Source organism: Salvelinus alpinus, chromosome 33 (assembly GCF_045679555.1).
Source record: "Salvelinus alpinus chromosome 33, SLU_Salpinus.1, whole genome shotgun sequence".
NCBI classification, from domain to species: domain Eukaryota; kingdom Metazoa; phylum Chordata; class Actinopteri; order Salmoniformes; family Salmonidae; genus Salvelinus; species Salvelinus alpinus.
Genome location: NC_092118.1, coordinates 19,118,190 through 19,137,007, shown reverse-complemented (window position 1 = coordinate 19,137,007; position 18,818 = coordinate 19,118,190). Strand labels below are relative to the sequence as shown.

At 42.2% G+C, this 18,818-nt stretch overlaps 1 protein-coding gene across 2 annotated transcripts in view; it reads left to right on the top strand.

Annotated features, from left to right (window-relative positions):
- Positions 1 to 4: 4 nt before the first annotated feature.
- The window catches only part of LOC139563120 (AP-1 complex subunit gamma-1), a 28,776-nt gene continuing 9,962 nt past the window's right edge, over positions 5 to 18,818 (top strand). Inside the window, exons 1-9 of one of the 2 annotated variants that reach the window (XM_071381412.1) lie at positions 5 to 146; positions 12,152 to 12,355; positions 13,684 to 13,808; positions 14,555 to 14,696; positions 16,187 to 16,283; positions 16,946 to 17,022; positions 18,227 to 18,322; positions 18,418 to 18,498; positions 18,590 to 18,744. In XM_071381412.1, the coding sequence (XP_071237513.1) occupies positions 12,155 to 12,355; positions 13,684 to 13,808; positions 14,555 to 14,696; positions 16,187 to 16,283; positions 16,946 to 17,022; positions 18,227 to 18,322; positions 18,418 to 18,498; positions 18,590 to 18,744 (974 nt within the window). In that variant the 5' untranslated portion in view covers positions 5 to 146; positions 12,152 to 12,154. Of the gene's footprint in view, positions 147 to 12,133; positions 12,356 to 13,683; positions 13,809 to 14,554; positions 14,697 to 16,186; positions 16,284 to 16,945; positions 17,023 to 18,226; positions 18,323 to 18,417; positions 18,499 to 18,589; positions 18,745 to 18,818 lie in introns of both variants that reach the window. The other variant, XM_071381415.1, reaches the window with a different exon arrangement.

Here is an 18,818-nt window from a genome sequence, read left to right as displayed (position 1 = left end):
TTGAAGTTTTGTTTTTTTCGGTGTAACCCTCCGCCTGCGGTAGAAGTGCTGAGGCTAGGAGAGCCACCATTTTGAATGTCTGGTCTGTTCCTCCCTCCGTCGCAAATAGAGAAGATTCAAGCTATTTTCTGGTGTCAATACGGCTAGTGAGTATAACTTTATACAAATATGTCAGTTAAACAGAGTTGTTTATTTTGATAATTGCTGAAATATCATTACGACTGTCTTAAACCGCGGTGACAATAATCCATGTTGGCGCTACATGATCGGAAGTGAGGCTGCGCTAACCAGCCAGTGTACCGGGGTTTTCTGTCAGAGAAGCGTTAGCCTGGTGTCGGCTAGCTGGTATGCTTACCTGATATGTACTTGTGCGATCTTTAACCTAAGGAATCTGTTTTTATACTGAACTTTTACTTGCTTACACGCCTTCAATGTATGTCAACATTGCATTTGGTTATTTGCTGTGTAACTGAAACGAGATGTACCGGTAGGGCAAGGTAGCTAACGTTATCTAGTTGTTAGTTAGCTAATCCTACTAGCTAGCTAACTAAGTCAGTGTGATGAAGGCCTCTTCGTGATTGCGTAGCTAGCTATCTAGCTATGCTCTGTATGTCCACTTGCTAAAAGGGTTTACTTTAGGTCTGAGAAATTAGAAAGCTGTAATTGTGCCATGCTCGCCCTGAAATGGCCTCTGACGTTAGATTGCTAGCTTGTTAGTGCCAATGCTAACTAGTGGTAACGTGACAATGAATAATATATTTAACAGGTGTGGTTAAATGTTCGTAAAGTATTGTGTTCAAGAGATGACTAGCAATTTAACTCCCTTTCCGTGGGCTTGTGATCTACCGTAGCAAGCTAGCCACCCTACCCTGCTAAAGCGTTACTAGTTAGTCAGCCAGCTACTCGGTATGCGGAATGTAGCTATATACCGACCATTGGTACCGACGTGTAAGTTACCTAGCTAACTACTTTAGCTAGCCAATTATGTTAGCGAAGTAGCTAGCTTACTTAGCTAGCGCAATACCAAGTTGAACTGTAACGTATACCCACGCTTCAAAGAATATGTGTGTGTTATAACGTTACTTAGTTTGGGTGTAAGTTAACTGTTGTAACGTTAGCTTATGCTGTTTCTACGTGGTTGCAATGAAGTCAAGGTTACTAACGTTACTTAAGCTAGCTAGCTACTATGGTATTGTTGCCACTTAACGTTAACTAGCTAACGTTAGCTACAATACTCACATACTGGTTGTGTGGGGAAGTTACATTGAATGTTAATATGCTATTATGTTAGATGTTTACACACCTCGACAATTGTCAATTCTTAGGTTCTTGTAGCTAACCTCTTTAATTTCTTCAGTTGTGCCATACCCCAGACTTAATTGACTTGTATAAAAAAAAAAGGGTTATTATGCCACCTGCTTCACTTGTGATTATTAGGCTATGTATGTGCCATTACAGCCATTGGGTTGTTTATTTGAGCTTGCTGCAAGTTCTTAAAATATTTTTCTCCTTTTGAATTGTGATTTCCTATTTCCCTTTTTCAACATCAGTGTCATATACTCAAATCGGCGTGCTTTTTTTCATTGCATGTTCTTTGTATTTGCATTAAACCAGCTGACAAGTGCCCATGTTTCTACCTGCATTTTCAGCCTATTCAATGAAAGCTTTCTGTCTACAGTACACACATATATTGGTAGGCCAATACTTGGCTAAACCATGTAGGTCCAATGTTTTGTATAAATGTTCTGTCATACTACTTGCAGAATTGTTTTTATGTTGGAATGGAGGTAGCAGCCTGCTGTATCTCGATCTTTTCATTCAAAGACTCAATCATGGACACTCTTACTGACAGTTGTGGCTACTTTTTGTGATGTATTGTTGTCTCCAGCTTCTTGCACTTTGTGCTGTTTGTGGCCAATAATGTTTGTACCATGTTTTGTGCTGTTATGTTGTGTTGCTGCCTTGCTATGTTGTTGTTTGTAGCAGGTCTCTCTTTATGTAGTGTTGTGACGTGTTTTGTCCTTATATTGTATTTATTTTTAATCCAAGGCCCCTGTCCCCCGCAGGAGACCTTTTGGTAGGCCGTCATTGTAAATAAGAATTTGTTCTTAACTGACTTGCCTAGTAAAATAAAAACACTACCAATTAAATATCTCAGTGAGAGCTTGGCTGAGCAGTGACAGCAAAATGAGTGGCAAAGAGAACAATATGCTGGGATATTGTGTTGAAAGGAGCGGTCCCTCTACAATGTTGGCTTCAGAATTGTGTCTGTAGCTTAATGAACTTCATTTCCACAACTTTGGTTAAGGAGGAAGTAAATTGTGGCACATACTCCAGTTGCTGTATTATTGAATAGTGTCGGGGTTCTCAATTGGAAAGAGCCTCATTGATGGTGTGTGTTGTCTCTGGATTCTGGACATTGGAAATTTAGTAGCCTATGTCCCCAGTGGACTCTTCCGTGTGTTGAGGTTGTTTTCTCTTGCCACTGGTTGCTAGGCTCTGCAGGCTTGTGTATCTTCCAGAGTCTCAGGAGAGGAATGGGCAGTTCCATTCACTCAGGAAATCTGCCACAGTTGGTGTCAGATATGATCCCTTCTGTGGCTATATGAGGGTGTTGATAACATTCAATATATCATTATTATTTCTTCCTATATGCCCATTTTGTTCCCAAAGCAGTCTTAAATAACATAATCAAATGCATCAGTATGCATGTGGAGGACAATAGCCTAATTCAACTGGGACAGGAATAAGTTCAGGAGTTTGAGATCCATCCCCCTCTAATTGATCAGGATAATGCCTCACGTCAGTCATTCCATTTGACAGCAATAGTTTTGGCTTGACCAAATTACACCGTGTTAGCTTTTCAAGCTCCTGTGAAATATAGTGGGGCTAAAATCTGTAGCGTGGACACACAGCCAAACAGTACTGTTTGTCCTGGGAGAGTAAGGCTGAGCAAAACTGATGTTTGTGAATGTGTCTTTGGTGGTTGCTGCCCAACAGTTCAGCAAGTGCAAACTTTATCCACCTATGGTTTTCCTAATCCACCTATTGTGCTCAACCCGTCCTCTGTCGAGACCAAACGCATCTTTTGTGCCCGCTTTTGGGGACATAATAAAGAAAATGTCATGTCTTACATGTTGTAATTAATAAAATAATGTGTACCTATAAAAGTTATTGCAACATTGTAGTAGAACAGACATTTCATAAACCTTTGTTAGTCTAGCAGAGACTGGATTTTCCATATTTGTTGTGTGTGCACACTTAGGAGCACATAGGCTGATTGGGGCCTTTGGTTACTTGTCAGATGTTAGTCACAGGAAATATAAGCCTTTGTTTTGCTCGAGTCATTAAGCCTAGGTGACAGGCCTTTTTATGACAGACCTGAATGTGTGTTATGATTCGATTCATGCATTCAAACGGATTGCTGGACTATAGGGTGTGAATTACTTGTTGCAGTTAATTGTACTTTCTTGTGCTATCTGGGAGTGACGGAGGTTGCTAATACATTGTGCCTAAGAAGAACACCTCTTAGCCATGACGATTTACCATAGGTTCTCATCTATGCTGCCCAGTTTCCGTTTGAATGGTAATGGAAGGGAGGGAGTCCGAGTCCCCCTGCACTTCTGGAATGTGCACTGACCTTCCATTGCACTTTGATCACAGTGAATACTGACATTATCAACATACTGGCTCATGCAACTATGCTCCTTTCTCTGCATCTTCCTTGATCCATTTAATTTCCTCCAGACTCCACGGTAGGGCTGTGCGATATGGCCTAAAAATCAAATGTGTGTATATATATATATTTTTTTGTCTAACATATGGAGATTCACAATGTGTACATTATATGACAAAGTATGTGGACACCTGCTCGTCAAACATCTAATTTCAAAATAATGGGCATTAATATGGAGTTGGCCCCCCTTTTGCTGCTGTAAAATCCTCCACTCTTCTGGGAAGTCTTTCCACTAGATGTTGGAACATTTCTGCGGGGACTTGCTTCCATTCAGCCACGAGAATTAGTGAGGTCGGCACTGATGTTGGGCAATTAGGCCTGTCTCGCAGTCAGCGTTCCAATTCATTCCAAAGGTGTTCAATGGGGTTGAGGTTAGGGCTCTTTGCAGGCCAGTCAAGTTCTTCCACATTGATCTCGATAAACCTTTGCTGTATGGACCTCGCTTTGTGCACGGGGGCATTGTCATGCTGAAACAGGAAAGGGCCTTCCCCAAACTGTTGCCACAAAATTTGAAGCACAGAATCGTCTAGAATGTATGCTGTATGCTAGTATGCTGTATGCTAGTATGCTGTAGCATTAAGATTTCCCTTCACTGGAACTAAGGGGCCTAGCCAAAACCATGAAAAACAGCCCGAATTTATACACCTGTCCGCAACGGGTGTGGCTGAAATAGCCGAATCCTCTAATTTGAACAACCATTTATTTATTTTTTATTCTAAATACGCTTTTGTTATACAATTTAAGGTCAAACAGTCAGCAATAATCTAATGAATTGAGGGCTTGAGAAGTTCTACCTAGGCTAAATTTAAGCCTTCCACAACCATAAGACCCACTATTTTACAATAGTTTAACCTGCTTTTTTGCAATCACTAAACTGGCTTTCAGGTCTATGAAAATGCCCTTTTTTTCTTCTTTTTCTACAAATTGAACATGAATCATGTATAATGTACAATTGAAGTCAGAAGTTTACATACACTTTTAGGTTGGAGTCATTAAAACTCAACAAATTTCTTGTTAACAAACTATAGTTTCGGCAAGTCTGTTAGGGCATCTACTTTGTGCATGACAAGTAATTGTTCCAACAATTGTTTACAGACAGATGATTTCACTTATAATTCACTATCACAATTCCAGTGGGTCAGAAGTTTACATACACTAAGTTGACTGTGCCTTTTAAACAGCTTGGAAAATTCCAGAAAATTATGGCATGGCTTTAGAAGCTTCTGATAGGCTAATTGACATCATTTGAGTCAACTGGAGGTGTACCTGTGGATGTATTTCAAGGCCTATCTTCAAACTCAGTGGCTCTTTGCTTGACATCATGGGAAAATCAAAAGAAATCAGCCAAGACCTCAGAAAGAAATTGTAGACCTCCACAAGTCTGGTTCATCTTTGGGAGCAATTTCCAAATGCCTGAAGGTACCACGTTCATCTGTACAAACAATAGTACGCAAGTATAAACCCCACGGGACCACGCAGCCATCATACCAATCAGGAAGGAGAAGCGTTCTGTCTCCTAGAGATGAATGTACTTTGATGTGAAATGTGCAAATCAATCCCAGAACAACAGCAAAGGACCTTGTGAAGATGCTGGAGGAAACAAGTAAAAAAGTATCTATATCCACAGTAAAACGAGTCCTATATCGACATAACCTGAAAGGCCGCTCAGCAAGGAAGAAGCCACTGCTCCAAAACCGCCATTAAAAAAGCCAGACTACGGTTTGCAACTGCACATTGGGACAAAGATCGTACTTTTTGGAGAAATGTCCTGTGGTCTAGAGGTCGACCGATTTAATCGTAATGGCCGATTTAATTAGGGCCGAATTCAAGTTTTCGTAACAATCGGTAATCGGCATTTTTGGACACCGATTATGGCCGATTGCACTCCATGAGGAGACTGCGTGGCAGGCTGACTACCTGTTATGCGAGTGCAAGCAAGGAGCCACGGTAAGGTGCTAGCTAGCATTAAACATATTTTATAAAAAACAATCAATCTTAACATAATCACTAGTTAACTACACATGGTTGATGATATTACTAGTTTATCTAGCTTGTCCTGCGTTGCATATAATCGATGCAGTGCCTGTTAATATATCATTGGATCATAGCCTACTTCGCCAAACGGGTGATTAAACAAGCGCATTCGCGAAAAAAAGCACGGTCGTTGCACCAATGTGTACCTAACCATTAACATCAACCCCTTTCTTAAAATCAATACACAAGTATATATTTTTAAACCTGCATATTTAGTTAATATTGCCTGCTAACATGAATTTCTTTTAACTAGGGAAATTATGTCACTTCTCTTGCGTTAGGTGCAACAGAGTCAGGTATATGCAGCAGTTTGGGCCGCCTGGCTCGTTGCGAACTGTGAAGACTATTTCTTCCAAACAATGACAGCCAACTTCGCCAAACGGGGGATGATTTAATAAAAGGGTATTTGCGAAAAAAGCATAATCGTTGCACGAATGTACCTAACCATAAACATCCATGCCTTTCTTAAAATCAATACACAGAAGTATATATTTTCAAACCTGCATATTTAGTTAAAAGAAATTCATGTTAGCAGGCAATATTAAACTAGGGAAATTGTGTGTCTTCTCTTATGTTCATTGCACGCAGAGTCAGGGTATATGCAACAGTTTGGGCCGCCTGGCTCGTTGCGAACTAATTTGCCAGAATTTTACATAATTATGACAGAACATTTTAAGGTTGTGCAATGTAACAGGAATTTTTAGACTTATGGATGCCACCCGTTAGATAAAATACGGAACGGTTCCATATTTCACTGAAAGAATAAATGTTTTATTTTTTAAATGATAGTTTCCGGATTTGACCATATTAATCACCTAAGGCTCGTATTTCTGTGTGTTATTATGTTATAATTAAGTCTATGATTTGATAGAGCAGTCTGACTGAGCGGTGGTAGGCAGCAGCAGGCTCGAAAGCATTCATTCAAACAGCACTTTCGTGCGTTTGCCAGCAGCTCTTTGCAATGCTTCAAGTATTGCGCTGTGTATGACTTCAAGCCTATCAACTCCCGAGATTAGGCTGGTGTAACCGATGTGAAATGACTAGCTAGTTTGCGGGGTGTGCGCTAATAGCGTTTCAAACGTCACTCGCTCTGAGACTTGGAGTAGTTGTTCCCCTTGCTCTGCAAGGGCCGCGGTTTTTGTGGAGCGATGGTTAACGATGCTTCGAGGGTGGCTGTTGTCGATGTGTTCCTGGTTCGAGCCCAGGTAGGGGCGAGGAGAGGGACGGAAGCTATACTGTTACACTGGCAATACTAAAGTGCCTATAAGAACATCCAATAGTCAAAGGTATATGAAATACAAATAGTATAGAGAGAAATAGTCCTATAAATCCTATAGTAACCTCAACCTAAAACTTCTTACCTGGGAATATTGAAGACTCATGTTAAAAGGAACCACCAGCTTTCATATGTTCTGAGCAAGGAACTTAAACGTTAGCTTTTTTTACATGGCACATATTGCACTTTTACTTTCTTCTCCAACACTTTTGTTTTTGCATTATTTAAACCAAATTGAACATGTTTCATTTTTTATTTGAGGCTAAATAGATTTTTTGATGTATTATATTAAGTTAAAATAAGTGTTCATTCAGTATTGTTGTAATTGTCATTATTACAATTTTTTTTTCATCGGCTGATTAATCGGTATCGGCTTTTTTTTGGTCCTCCAATAATCGGTATCGGCGTTGAAAAATCATAATCGGTCGACCTCTGGTCTGATGAAACCAAAATAGAACTCTGTCCATAATGACCATTGTTATGTTTGGAGGAAAAAGGGGGAGGCTTGCAAGCCAAAGAACACCATCCCAACCGTGAAGCACAGGGGTGGCAGCATCATGTTGTGGGGGGTGCTTTGCTGCAGGAGGGACTGGTGCACTTCACAAAATAGATGGCATCATGAGGCAGGAAAATGGTGTATATATTGAAGCAACATCTCAAGACATCAGTCAGGAAGTTAAAGCTTGGTCGCAAATGGGTCTTCCAAATGGACAATGACCCCAAGCATACTTCCAAAGTTGTGGCCAAATGGCTTAAGGACAACAAAGTCAAGGTATTGGAGTGGCCATCACAAAGCCCTGACCTCAATCCTATAGAACATTTGTGGGCAGAACTGAAAAAGCGTGTGTGAGCAAGGAGGCCTACAAACCTGACTCAGTTACACCAGCTCTGTCAGGAGGAATGGGCCAAAATTCAACCAACTTATTGTGGGAAGCTTGTGGAAGGCTACCTGAAACGTTTGACCCAAGTTATACAGTTTTAAGGCAATGCTACCAAATACTAATTGAGTGTATGCAAACTTCTGAACCACTGGGAATGTGATGAAAGAAATAAAAGCTGAAATAAATCATTCTCTACTATTATTCTGACATTTCACATTGTTAAAATAAAGTGGTGATCCTGACTGACCTAAGACAGGGAATCTTTACTTGGATTAAATGTCAGGAATTGTGAAAAACTGAGTTTAAATATATTTGGCTAAGGTGTATGTAAACGTCCAACCTCAACTGTACATGCAAATGAATTTGATCGCCCAGCCTTAAGCCACGGTGCGGCTAACTCGACCTGACATTTGTCTCGGGGGCTGCATGGGTGCGTTCATCTATACACACACACACACACAACTATACACTCACCTGCCAGTTTTTATTAGGTACACCACCCTGTTCCCAAAACTGGATCGATCCTACAGACAGTGAGTCACGTGGCCATGGCTTCCTATATAAAGGAGGCATTCAGTTATTGTTCGATTGAATGTTAGAATGGGAAAAACAAGTGACTTAAGCAACATTTAGCATTGTGTGATCGTCGGTGCCAGGCGGGCCCGATCCAGTATCCAGAAACGGTTGCCCTCCTGGGCTTTTTACACACAGCAGTGTCTCGTTGTGACAAACAAAAAAACATCCAGTCAGCGGCAGTCCTGTGGGGGAAAACCTCTTGTTGATATAAGAATTCGAAGGAGAATGACAAGAATCATGCAAGCTAACAGGTGGGCCACAAATGGACAAATAGCAGCGCAGTACAACAGTGGTGTTCAGAACGGCATCTCGGAAAGCACAACTGGTTGATCGTTGTCACGGATGGGCTATTGCAGCAGACGACCACACCGTTCCACTCCTATACGCTAAAACAAGAAGAAGCGGCTCCAGTGGGCTCACGATCATCAACTTTAACAATTGATGAGTGGAAAAAACCTTGCCTGGAACATGATGGCAATTTCAGTTTACTTGAGTGTCCTGCACAGACCTCAACCCAATAGAGCATCTTTGGGAAGATATAGAACTGGCTGTTCGCAGCGTGACTATCGCCGTCCAATCTGCAGCATCTGCGTGATGCCATCACATCAGCATGGACCAACATCCCTGTGGAACGTTTGACACCTTGTAGAATACCCCAAATAATTCAGGCTGTTCTGGAATAAACTGGCCGGTGAGTCTAAATTAATTATCTAAGATGTGCCAAATTTAGGGTATATCCAGCTCAGGGCTCAAGCTATGCATTTGGTGTTCTAAGTGGCTAGATGTCAAGATCAAGCTTCTTGGTTACAGCAGGGACAAACAATCCCCTCCTGGATTAAGATCCATGTTGCCTAAATTATTTTAGATTTTTTTCTAGATATAGCACCACTTGTGTGAACTTCCAGTAATACTGTATACCGTGGTATTGGAAAAAGTCTTTGATGTGATAACATAACTGGTGTTATTATTGGATTGTCTGTTCTCTGTTGGACCTTTTTGTGTGTACAACACCAGCCTTTATATTTTCCCCAGTTCTAAGAGGGTCTCTGCTCTGTCCATTTAGCAAGTGCGTTATTTTTTCAGCATCAGCTCTGAGGTGGCTTGATGCAGAAAATGGCTTTGTTCAGCAACTAATTACTGTCGTCCCTCTTGCTGTAACGGCTCAATTATGCTATCCATGCTAACAGATAAGAGCCATGCTTCTTTTGCGATGGGGAGTCATAAAGCACCTCTTCTCCGCACGCAGGAGCCAGCGATAATAACTTACTCTCTTTGTTCCTGGCATAGTGTGCGTGATGGATCCCCTGTTGTGGCGGTGGTGCATTAACACACACCCCTCTCACCAGGCCCTTCACTGCAATAAACAAGGCCTCCAGACCCACTGCGGGTGCCAGGACCTTGACCTTGTTCTGCCCACTCCAGCCTGCCCAGGGTTTCTCTTACGTCCTCTGTCACTCTGCTGTGTCTGGCTGTAGTACTGTAAGTGTACACTTCCTGAATCCACTACAATAGAGGGTAGGCTGCAGTGTTCATTGCTTTAACTCAGGTGTTGAAAGTCAAACGTGTCATTGCTATAGGGGTTTCTAAAAGCAGGAAGTAGAGTTTGTTTAGCACACCCAATGACATTGTGCCTTTGGAATGCTGAGATCTGTTGGTCTCTTGTCGTACGAGTCACTTCCTATGACTTGGCGTCTGTGTTTCATGTGCAGTTATTACACATTCATAGTTTCCCCTTCCACGGGAGACCGCATATCCATGTCTCTCATTGTGACAGTTTGTATTACTACTTTCTCTTTACTGAATTTTTAAGGTTAAAAGCCTATTGAGCAATTTTGTCTCGCTCTCTTAACTGCCAAGCGAGCAATCCTTTCTCTGTGTTTCCGGATTGCTCTCACACCACCGCTGGGCTCATCCTCACTAGCAGACAGTTCATGAAAGATTGTGATGCAGCTCAGTGCTCATGCACCATTTACCCAACTAATTCCTGCAGGGTTTAAACGCAGAGTTTCTAAACCCAGAGGCGCAACATCGTGAGACTTCGGGAAGGCTTGCAAAACGGACCAAACAGACCAGGCTGTGGTTTGAAAATTCAATGAGAGAAGTGAAATTCGTTTTTTTTTTTTTTTGAAGTCTAAAGGCAACCTAGATTCTAGTAAATGTCTTAAGCAGTTGAACATGTTATTACTCCAACCTCGTGAAAGTGACCAACTGACACTTTTTCATTTTCGTCAAACTACTTTTATATTGAAGGGGTGACTTTGATTTGACGGCCTTCAGATGCGCAGTTCGGCGCGAGATGACCGTTAGACCCGACAACGTGTTTCTGCTCATGAGCTTAGCTAGCCAAATTTTTCATGACATCGCCTACAAGTGTGATCTGGGATTTCTATAGGCTAAAACTGCTTCTCCAATCTTCATACTGTACTCTTGACTTACAGTCAAGGTCTCATTTACTTGTTTGTATATTTGATCCTCTGAAATGGGCATGAGACCAATTTAGTCAACTAGTGCACAGATCCAACATGCGAGCTGTTTCTTCTTGACCAGAGGCCACTGGATTGTGGTAGTGTGCACATACAGACTAGGTGGTCAAAGCGCAGGACAAGCAACCTGCTGTACCTTGCAGGCCTCTGAGACCACAGGCTTTGGGACGACCAATGTGAACTCAATTCATGGTGAATGTTATACCACACAGGAAGTCTACTTCTCAAATAGGAAGTAGTGCAGTGTATTTGTAATTATCGTCTTGCTGCCAACCCATAAAAGCAAATCAAATCCTTCTATCTCTGAGTCAGACACATATCATTAATGGGGTGAGAGATTATATGCTTGTGTCTAATCATTTAATTCTGATTGCATCCTCTCATGGAGCAGCGTTCTTGTTAGAATGGGAGTACATTAGTAACATCATAGAGGCACGGTACTGTGAGTACTCTTGTGTTTGCCAGGTCTGTACCTGGCTGATGTTTTAGAAATGGGGCACTGTGCTCCTATTGTTATTCCTCTGTGTGGCTGCATGTAAATACTGGAGAATGTATTCTCACCGCCAAGCATGTGCCCCTTCAATATTTAATCACCCTCCACTGGTTTGAAACCTTAGTGTTCTCTTCACAAGCTTCTGAGCAAGGAATTCTCCATTTCCTTGTCACATTTGAGGCTGTACACACAGAACAATGCTAATTTGCTTTTCAAATATTTATAATCACATAGGCTGCCAAAAATACCATTACAAGAGTATGCATTTATCTTATAGAATGAGTGAGCACCCATGGCTTCCTAATGATAACTATAATGAGCTAGACAGAAGTGGTGGTCAGGTGATTTACTAGCCCGCCAGCTACGTGCACTTAACTCAGAAATGCATACAGACGGACACTCTGTGGACCCACCCAGGCATTCATGTTAATAGATTTGTCCTCTTTATTTACATTTTATGTCTGTAGTAACGCCATAAGCAATACAAATGTTTGAGAAACAAAAAAGTTACTGATCTTATTGTCATTTTTTCCATACTTTCATAATGACATAGGTCTACTTTCATCTACCGGTTGCCAGATTTGCAGTATGGCCCTTGCAGCCGTTTGCTCTTGCCCAGCCAGTGCCTTCCCTTCCCTGTGCCAACATGTTTAGTTTCTCCGTGTTTTCCAGAGGATGCCAGCGCCGATCAGACTGCGGGAGCTGATCCGGACCATCCGGACGGCTCGGACCCAGGCAGAGGAGCGCGAGATGATCCAGAAAGAGTGTGCTGCCATACGCTCGTCCTTCAGAGAGGAAGACAACACTTACCGTTGTAGAAATGTGGCTAAGCTACTCTACATGCACATGCTGGGCTACCCAGCGCACTTTGGGCAGGTATGTTTAAAAAGAACACTATGTTCTTAATTTATTAACCAACATCTGTGAGTGTCTTGTTGTTCCTGGCAGTGAATGTGTCTCTTGCTGAAGAGAGCAGTTTTGTGAACTGATTACTACAGCTCAGCGTTCAACACCATAGTGCCCTCAAAGCTCATCCCTAAGCTAAGCACTCTGGGACTAAACACCTCCTTCTGCAACTGGATCCTGGACTTCCTGACGGGCCGCCCCCAGGTGGCAATGGTAGGGAACAAAACATCCGCCACGCTGATCTTCAACACGGGGGCCCTTCAGGGGTACGTGCTCAGTCCCCTCCTGTGCTCCCTGTTCACTCATGACTGCATGGCCAGGCACGACTCCAACACCATCATCAAGTTTGCCGATGACACAACAGTGGTAGGCCTGATCACCGACAACGATGAGACGGCCTATAGGGAGGAGGTCCGAGACCTGGTCGTGTGGTGCCGGGACAACAACCTCTCCCTTAACGTGATCAAGACAAATTGTGGACTACAGGAAAAGGAGGACCGAGCACGCCCCCATTCTCATCGACAGGGCTGTAGTGGAACAGCTTGAGAGCTTGAAGTTCCTTGTTGTCCACATCACCAACAAACTATCATGGTCCAAACACACCAAGGCAGTTGTGAAGAGGGCACAACAAAGCCTATTCCCCCTCAGGAGACTGAAAAGATTTGGCATGGGTTCTCAGATCCTCAAAAGGTTCTACAGCTGCACCATCGAGAGCATCCAGACATGTTGCATCACTGCCTGGTATGGCAACTGCTCGGCCTCTGACCGCAAGGCACTACAGAGGGTAGTGTGTACGGGCCAGTACATCACTGGGGCCAAGCTTCCTGCCATCCAGGACCTCTATACCAGGCGGTGTCAGAGGAAGGCCCTAAAAATTGTCAAAGACTCCAGTCACCCTTATCATAGACTGTTCTCTCTGCTACTGCACGGCAAGCGGTACCGGAGCGCCAAGTCTAGGTCCAAAAGGCTTCTTAACAGCTTCTACCTCCAAGCCTCTTGAGACTCCTGAACAGCTAATCAAAGGGCTACCCAGACCGCTCTTTTACACTGCTGCTACATATTACCTCAACTAACCGGTGCCCCCAAACATTGACTCTGTACCGGTACCCCCTGTATATAGGCTCGCTTGTTATTTTACTGGTGCCGTTTAATAATTTGTTACTTTTATTTTCAATTTTCTACTTAACTTTCTTCCTTTTTTTTCTAAAAGCATTGTTGGTTAAGGGCTTGTAAGTAAGCATTTCACTGTTCTATTTGGCGTTTGTGACAAATACAATTTGATGAGTTTTGTTTTCCAGCTTGAGTGCCTGAAGTTGATTGCGTCCCAGAAGTTCACTGATAAGCGGATAGGGTACCTGGGAGCCATGCTACTGTTGGACGAGAGGCAGGACGTCCATCTACTAATGACAAACTGCATCAAGAAGTAAGGCAGGCCAGAACCGCATCGGCTCAAACAAACTATCCTGACAGCAACAGCTGCTTACTTGTAGTGTAGGAGTAGAGATAAGAGCTGTGCTGCAGGAGGTGGTGATGTGCACCAACGGCAGTATTCTGTTACTGCCAGAAATGTTACTCATGAGTGGTGCTCTCGCCAGCAGCGTGTGTTTCTGATGTTGTATATGGAAACAGCCCCATAACCTGCCGGATCAGCTGTTGCGCCTTTTTCTCAATCTCTTGCTCTCATGCACATTTTTCTTCTTTCCTGTCTCCCCTGCTCTATCCTTCGTCGTCCCTTTTACCCACCTCTCCCTGTCTATCTTATATTTTGTTCTCTCCGTCTTTCCTCTTTCTCTTCTACATCTCAGCACCATCCTATATCTCTGATCTGTTATCTCCCTATGAACGGGGACACAGCCACATTCCAAAGTCTAGGTTGAAAACGAAAGGAGACCGGGCATTTGCCGTTAAGACCCTTAGACTTTGGAATGGTCCGCCAGAGATCAGGCTTGCAGATTCAGTGCCTGTTTTTAAATCTCTGTTTAAGACACACTTTTATAAAGATGCTTTTAATGTATGATTTTTAATTAGTTATCTTTTTTCATTCTCCTTCCTCCTGTCTTTATTTATTTGCTCGTACTTTTATTTTATGATGTGAAGCACTTACTTTATACACTATATAAAGTTATTATTATCTACTATCCACTCATTCTTCCCCCTGTCCTTCCTCAGTGATCTGAATCACAGTACACAGTATGTCCAGGGCCTGGCCTTGTGCACCCTGGGCTGCATGGGCTCCTCAGAGATGTGTCGAGACCTGGCTGGAGAGGTGGAGAAGCTGCTCAAAACATCCAACTCCTACCTGAGGAAAAAGGTACCTCATTCTCACCTAGCCCACATTCACTCTTTACAAAGAAGTGTTAGTCAGGTGATCAGTTTGAAATGTGTCAGCAGACCTGCCAACCTGCACTCATTTTGCGTACCATGCACACAATTTGAGGTCACAGTATGCTGGTACGAAAAACGACCCTAAAATACGCTTCTATTGGTACAACCGTCTGCATTTGGAGCTGAGCCAATCAGGACTTTGGTGAGGATAAAATATCTCTAGCTCTCCACTCCGGCACACCCCCTGTAGTCGTAGTAGTCTACTAATTTCCTCCCTCGAGCTGAATGGCAGCTCTCCACTTTGTCCGCTGATGTGTGACGAAAAAGGGTAGGGAAAATGGATAATTAACTATTTGGCGAATACATTTTCCAAAATTGTATGTGTTAATCAAGCACATGACCACTATTATTTCGTAGTTAGCTCCTTCGTCATTAAGACAAATGTAGTTAGCTAGTGTTTAGTCAACAGACATGGCAGTGAGAGCTGTTCTGCTAATACCGTCCTTCACAGAAAGTTATATTAGGCTGTCTTAAGATTAGTAGGCCTATGTTGATTTAATCAGTTGTTGATCTGTCATCTTGATGCAGCTGTATGTCAACATAAGGTAATGTTGTGATAATAATCAGTTCACCAATGACATGGTATGTTGATTGATGGTAGCCTAGTAGTCAGACCTTGATGGATGAGGTCAGGGATGGAGATCTGAAACAAACTAATATAGGCCTAGTTCGGTTGTTTCATATTCCAAATAGCCTACAGCAAGCTAGACATCCTGTAATTGAATTATTCTAAATGTTCTCCCCAAACAAAATTAAGGATCCAGTTTACGTTTTTACTAGACTATCCACATACAGACACCTATTAATTTGAATAATCAATGAACTCAAAATGTAACCTAGAAAAATTTGAGTGTCATTGAGACCACCAATTTCATTAATTTCTCTCGCTCAAAAGTTTTAGAACACCTACTCATTCATATTTGTACTATTTTCTACATTGTAGAATAATAGTGAAGACATAAACTATGAAATAACAGATATGGAATCATGTAGTAATCAAAGTGTTAAACAAATCAAAATATATTTGATATTCTTCAAATAGCCTTCCTTTGCCTTGATGACAGCTTTGCACACTCCTGGCATTCTCTCAACCAGCTCAACCAGGTAGTCACCTGGAATGCATTTCAATTAGAGGTGTGCCTTAAGTTAATTTGTGGAATTCCTTTCTTTCCTTGATGCGTTTTGAGCCAATCAGTTGTGTTGTGATAAGGTAGGGGTGGTATACAGAAGATAGCCCTATTTGGTAAAGTGCATTTGCCTATGATTTGAGCAGGGTGGGTGTTGCGCGCGCACCGTCATGGGAGCCGGGGGTGCCCCAGCGCTAAAGCCGTAGTCATACAAATTATTTACGGTTGGCAGGTCTGTGTTAGCATGTCATAGTTGAGGACTTTGAAAACATTCAAATTTTCTCCCCAGGCGGCGTTGTGTGCGGTCCACGTCATCAGGAAGGTCCCAGAGCTGATGGAGATGTTCCTCCCAGCCACAAAAAACCTGCTGAGCGAGAAGAACCACGGTGAGACAACAGGGGGCTGGGGCCAACTGTGTCCTGCACAGAGAGCATTGGGTTTGGTCACTCACAGATAAAATGGGGATGCCGTGTCCTTCAAAGGGATAATTGGGCTGGTGCCCTCTACACAGTTGAAATGTCCTTCAGTGAAGAGAGTTGGAGCTGTGGGGCTGCTGCGTCTTTCACAGCATACGGGTGTCATAGTACAATGGCTAATGTTCTGACAGCTTTATAAAGCGGCGCTCTTGTCAGAACCAATGTTATCACTTCGATTATGTTTCTAAACGAGTTTGATAGATGCAGTTGCCCCTAGAAATTGTAAGGTCAGTTTTGTGTTTTCTCCTCAATGGTCAAGGTAAGGATTTGGGGAGTTGATGCTAGATATATACCTGTAGTCGTTTTTGTAGTGCTAAAATAGGGCTTAATGACATTAAACTGGAACTTACTAAGAGTGAGAATCCAGACTATAAACCACCACAACGGAACCAGCAAACAGCTTCCCCCATAGACTATGTTCTTTATTTTAGTAACAATGCTGTGACATTGTTAAAACGTTGACTCGCAGGGAATTGGCAAGGAAATTTGTGCAAATTTGTGAACTACTACGGTTCACCAGGGATGCTGTTTGTAGACCTTTTTTCAAACTAGTTTCTCTTTGTCTCCTTAAGGTGTTCTCCACACTTCTGTTGTCCTCCTCACTGAAATGTGTGAAAGAAGTCCTGACATGCTCTTACACTTCCGAAAGGTATGGATAGCCACCATCTAATTAGTGAAATTACTAATATCAAGAGTTTTTGGGTAACAGCGTTACAGCGCAAGTCTTCAGGGAGTTAATTAAGCATTTGTCCTAAGCTCACTCTACATTTCATTCTCCCTTAGTACTCATTTTCCTTTCACTATGACTGTTTTGGATATACTTCAAACATATCTTGCATTTTGAATCCTTGGATTACATTTTCCCTTAAGGTTTGCTCTACATTCATAGTAGGCCTATGTCTCAGTCGTATCTCCTTGCCTCGCTTATTTCCTCGCTGTATCTCTAGTGGCTCTGTACCTCTTTCCCTTAGCCATAACAACCTTGAGCCAGTCTCCCACTCCTCATGTTCCAGATCAGAACATGACTTTGAGCTCTCTAAAAGTGAATCTTCCCTAACATCTACCTCATATTTTTTCTGTCATTTGTCTTTGTTACAATTCCTGCATTGTGTTAGAATGAGAAGGTAAGAGTACATTCTGGTTTCATAGCTGGTGCATGCTGTTACTAGTAATCACACGGTCACTGTAGATGTAATCAAATCTGTGTTCCGTAAAGTTCCTTTTTGTCTTTTTGATTTAGACTTTTACAGCGGTCATATGTTGGTGTTCTCTTTTTGATATCATGACAGGATTTTTTTATGTTTCTTAGACATCTCTCACTATTGTCAATGTGTCATCATCAACCTAATGTGTAACTCATTTGATCACCGTATGTTGAAAACAACATGGGTCTGTTTTCAATTGATCACCTCAGGTGTTTTCACTAGACACTGATGGTTTTATGTCTGTTAAAAGGGAGGTATGTGTCTGTATGCGTACAAATATATATTTCAGAAAATTTGCACCAATGCGAATATGTTTGTCTATGAATACTCTTGCCTAGCATTCCTGGTAATAATTATGATGAGGGTTCTATTTCATCCAGATGTGATTGAATGTGACATCACAGTTCGATTAGCTTTTCAAAACTCAACATCCTAACCGAATGTTTTCATACAATCAATGTTGTCTTGATTACCATAACCCAGAAAGTTACATTGATGATTAAATCAAGAGAATGTAAAGAATAACTGCACATTCTACAAAATACTTTGTCATGTTATTTCAGTAACAAGGTAGGACACCAATTCCTCAGAAATAAAGACCTTGACCCTTGGTGGCACCTCTCCTCTCCTGTTGTTGGTCTTTTGTAGTTGGTTCCACAGCTGGTGAGAATCCTGAAGAACCTGATCATGTCTGGATACTCTCCTGAGCATGACGTGTCTGGCATCAGTGACCCCTTCCTGCAGGTGAGACCTTTGACCTTGTGTTTCGTGCCAATCATTTGATATTCTGTAACAAACTTGGCTAGGCCAGTCAGTGATGCCCCTTGACTTCATTGCAGGTGCGGATATTGAGACTATTGCGAATTCTGGGCAGGAGTGATGACGACTCAAGCGAAGCAATGAATGACATTCTTGCACAGGTGAGAAGAGAGGTTAATCAATAGTACTCGAGGCTTACTGCCCTAGAGATATGGCCTTACAATCAGACTAATGGTTTCTTCACCCTTGTAGGTGGCAACCAACACTGAGACCAGTAAAAATGTAGGCAATGCAATCCTCTACGAGACAGTACTGACCATAATGGACATCAAATCAGAAAGTGGATTGAGGGTGTTGGCCATCAACATACTGGGACGCTTCCTTCTCAACAATGACAAAAATATTAGGTAAGTAACACACTTGGAACTAATTCATTGAATGATCTGAACATAGGTCATCAAAGTCCCAGGTAATATAACAC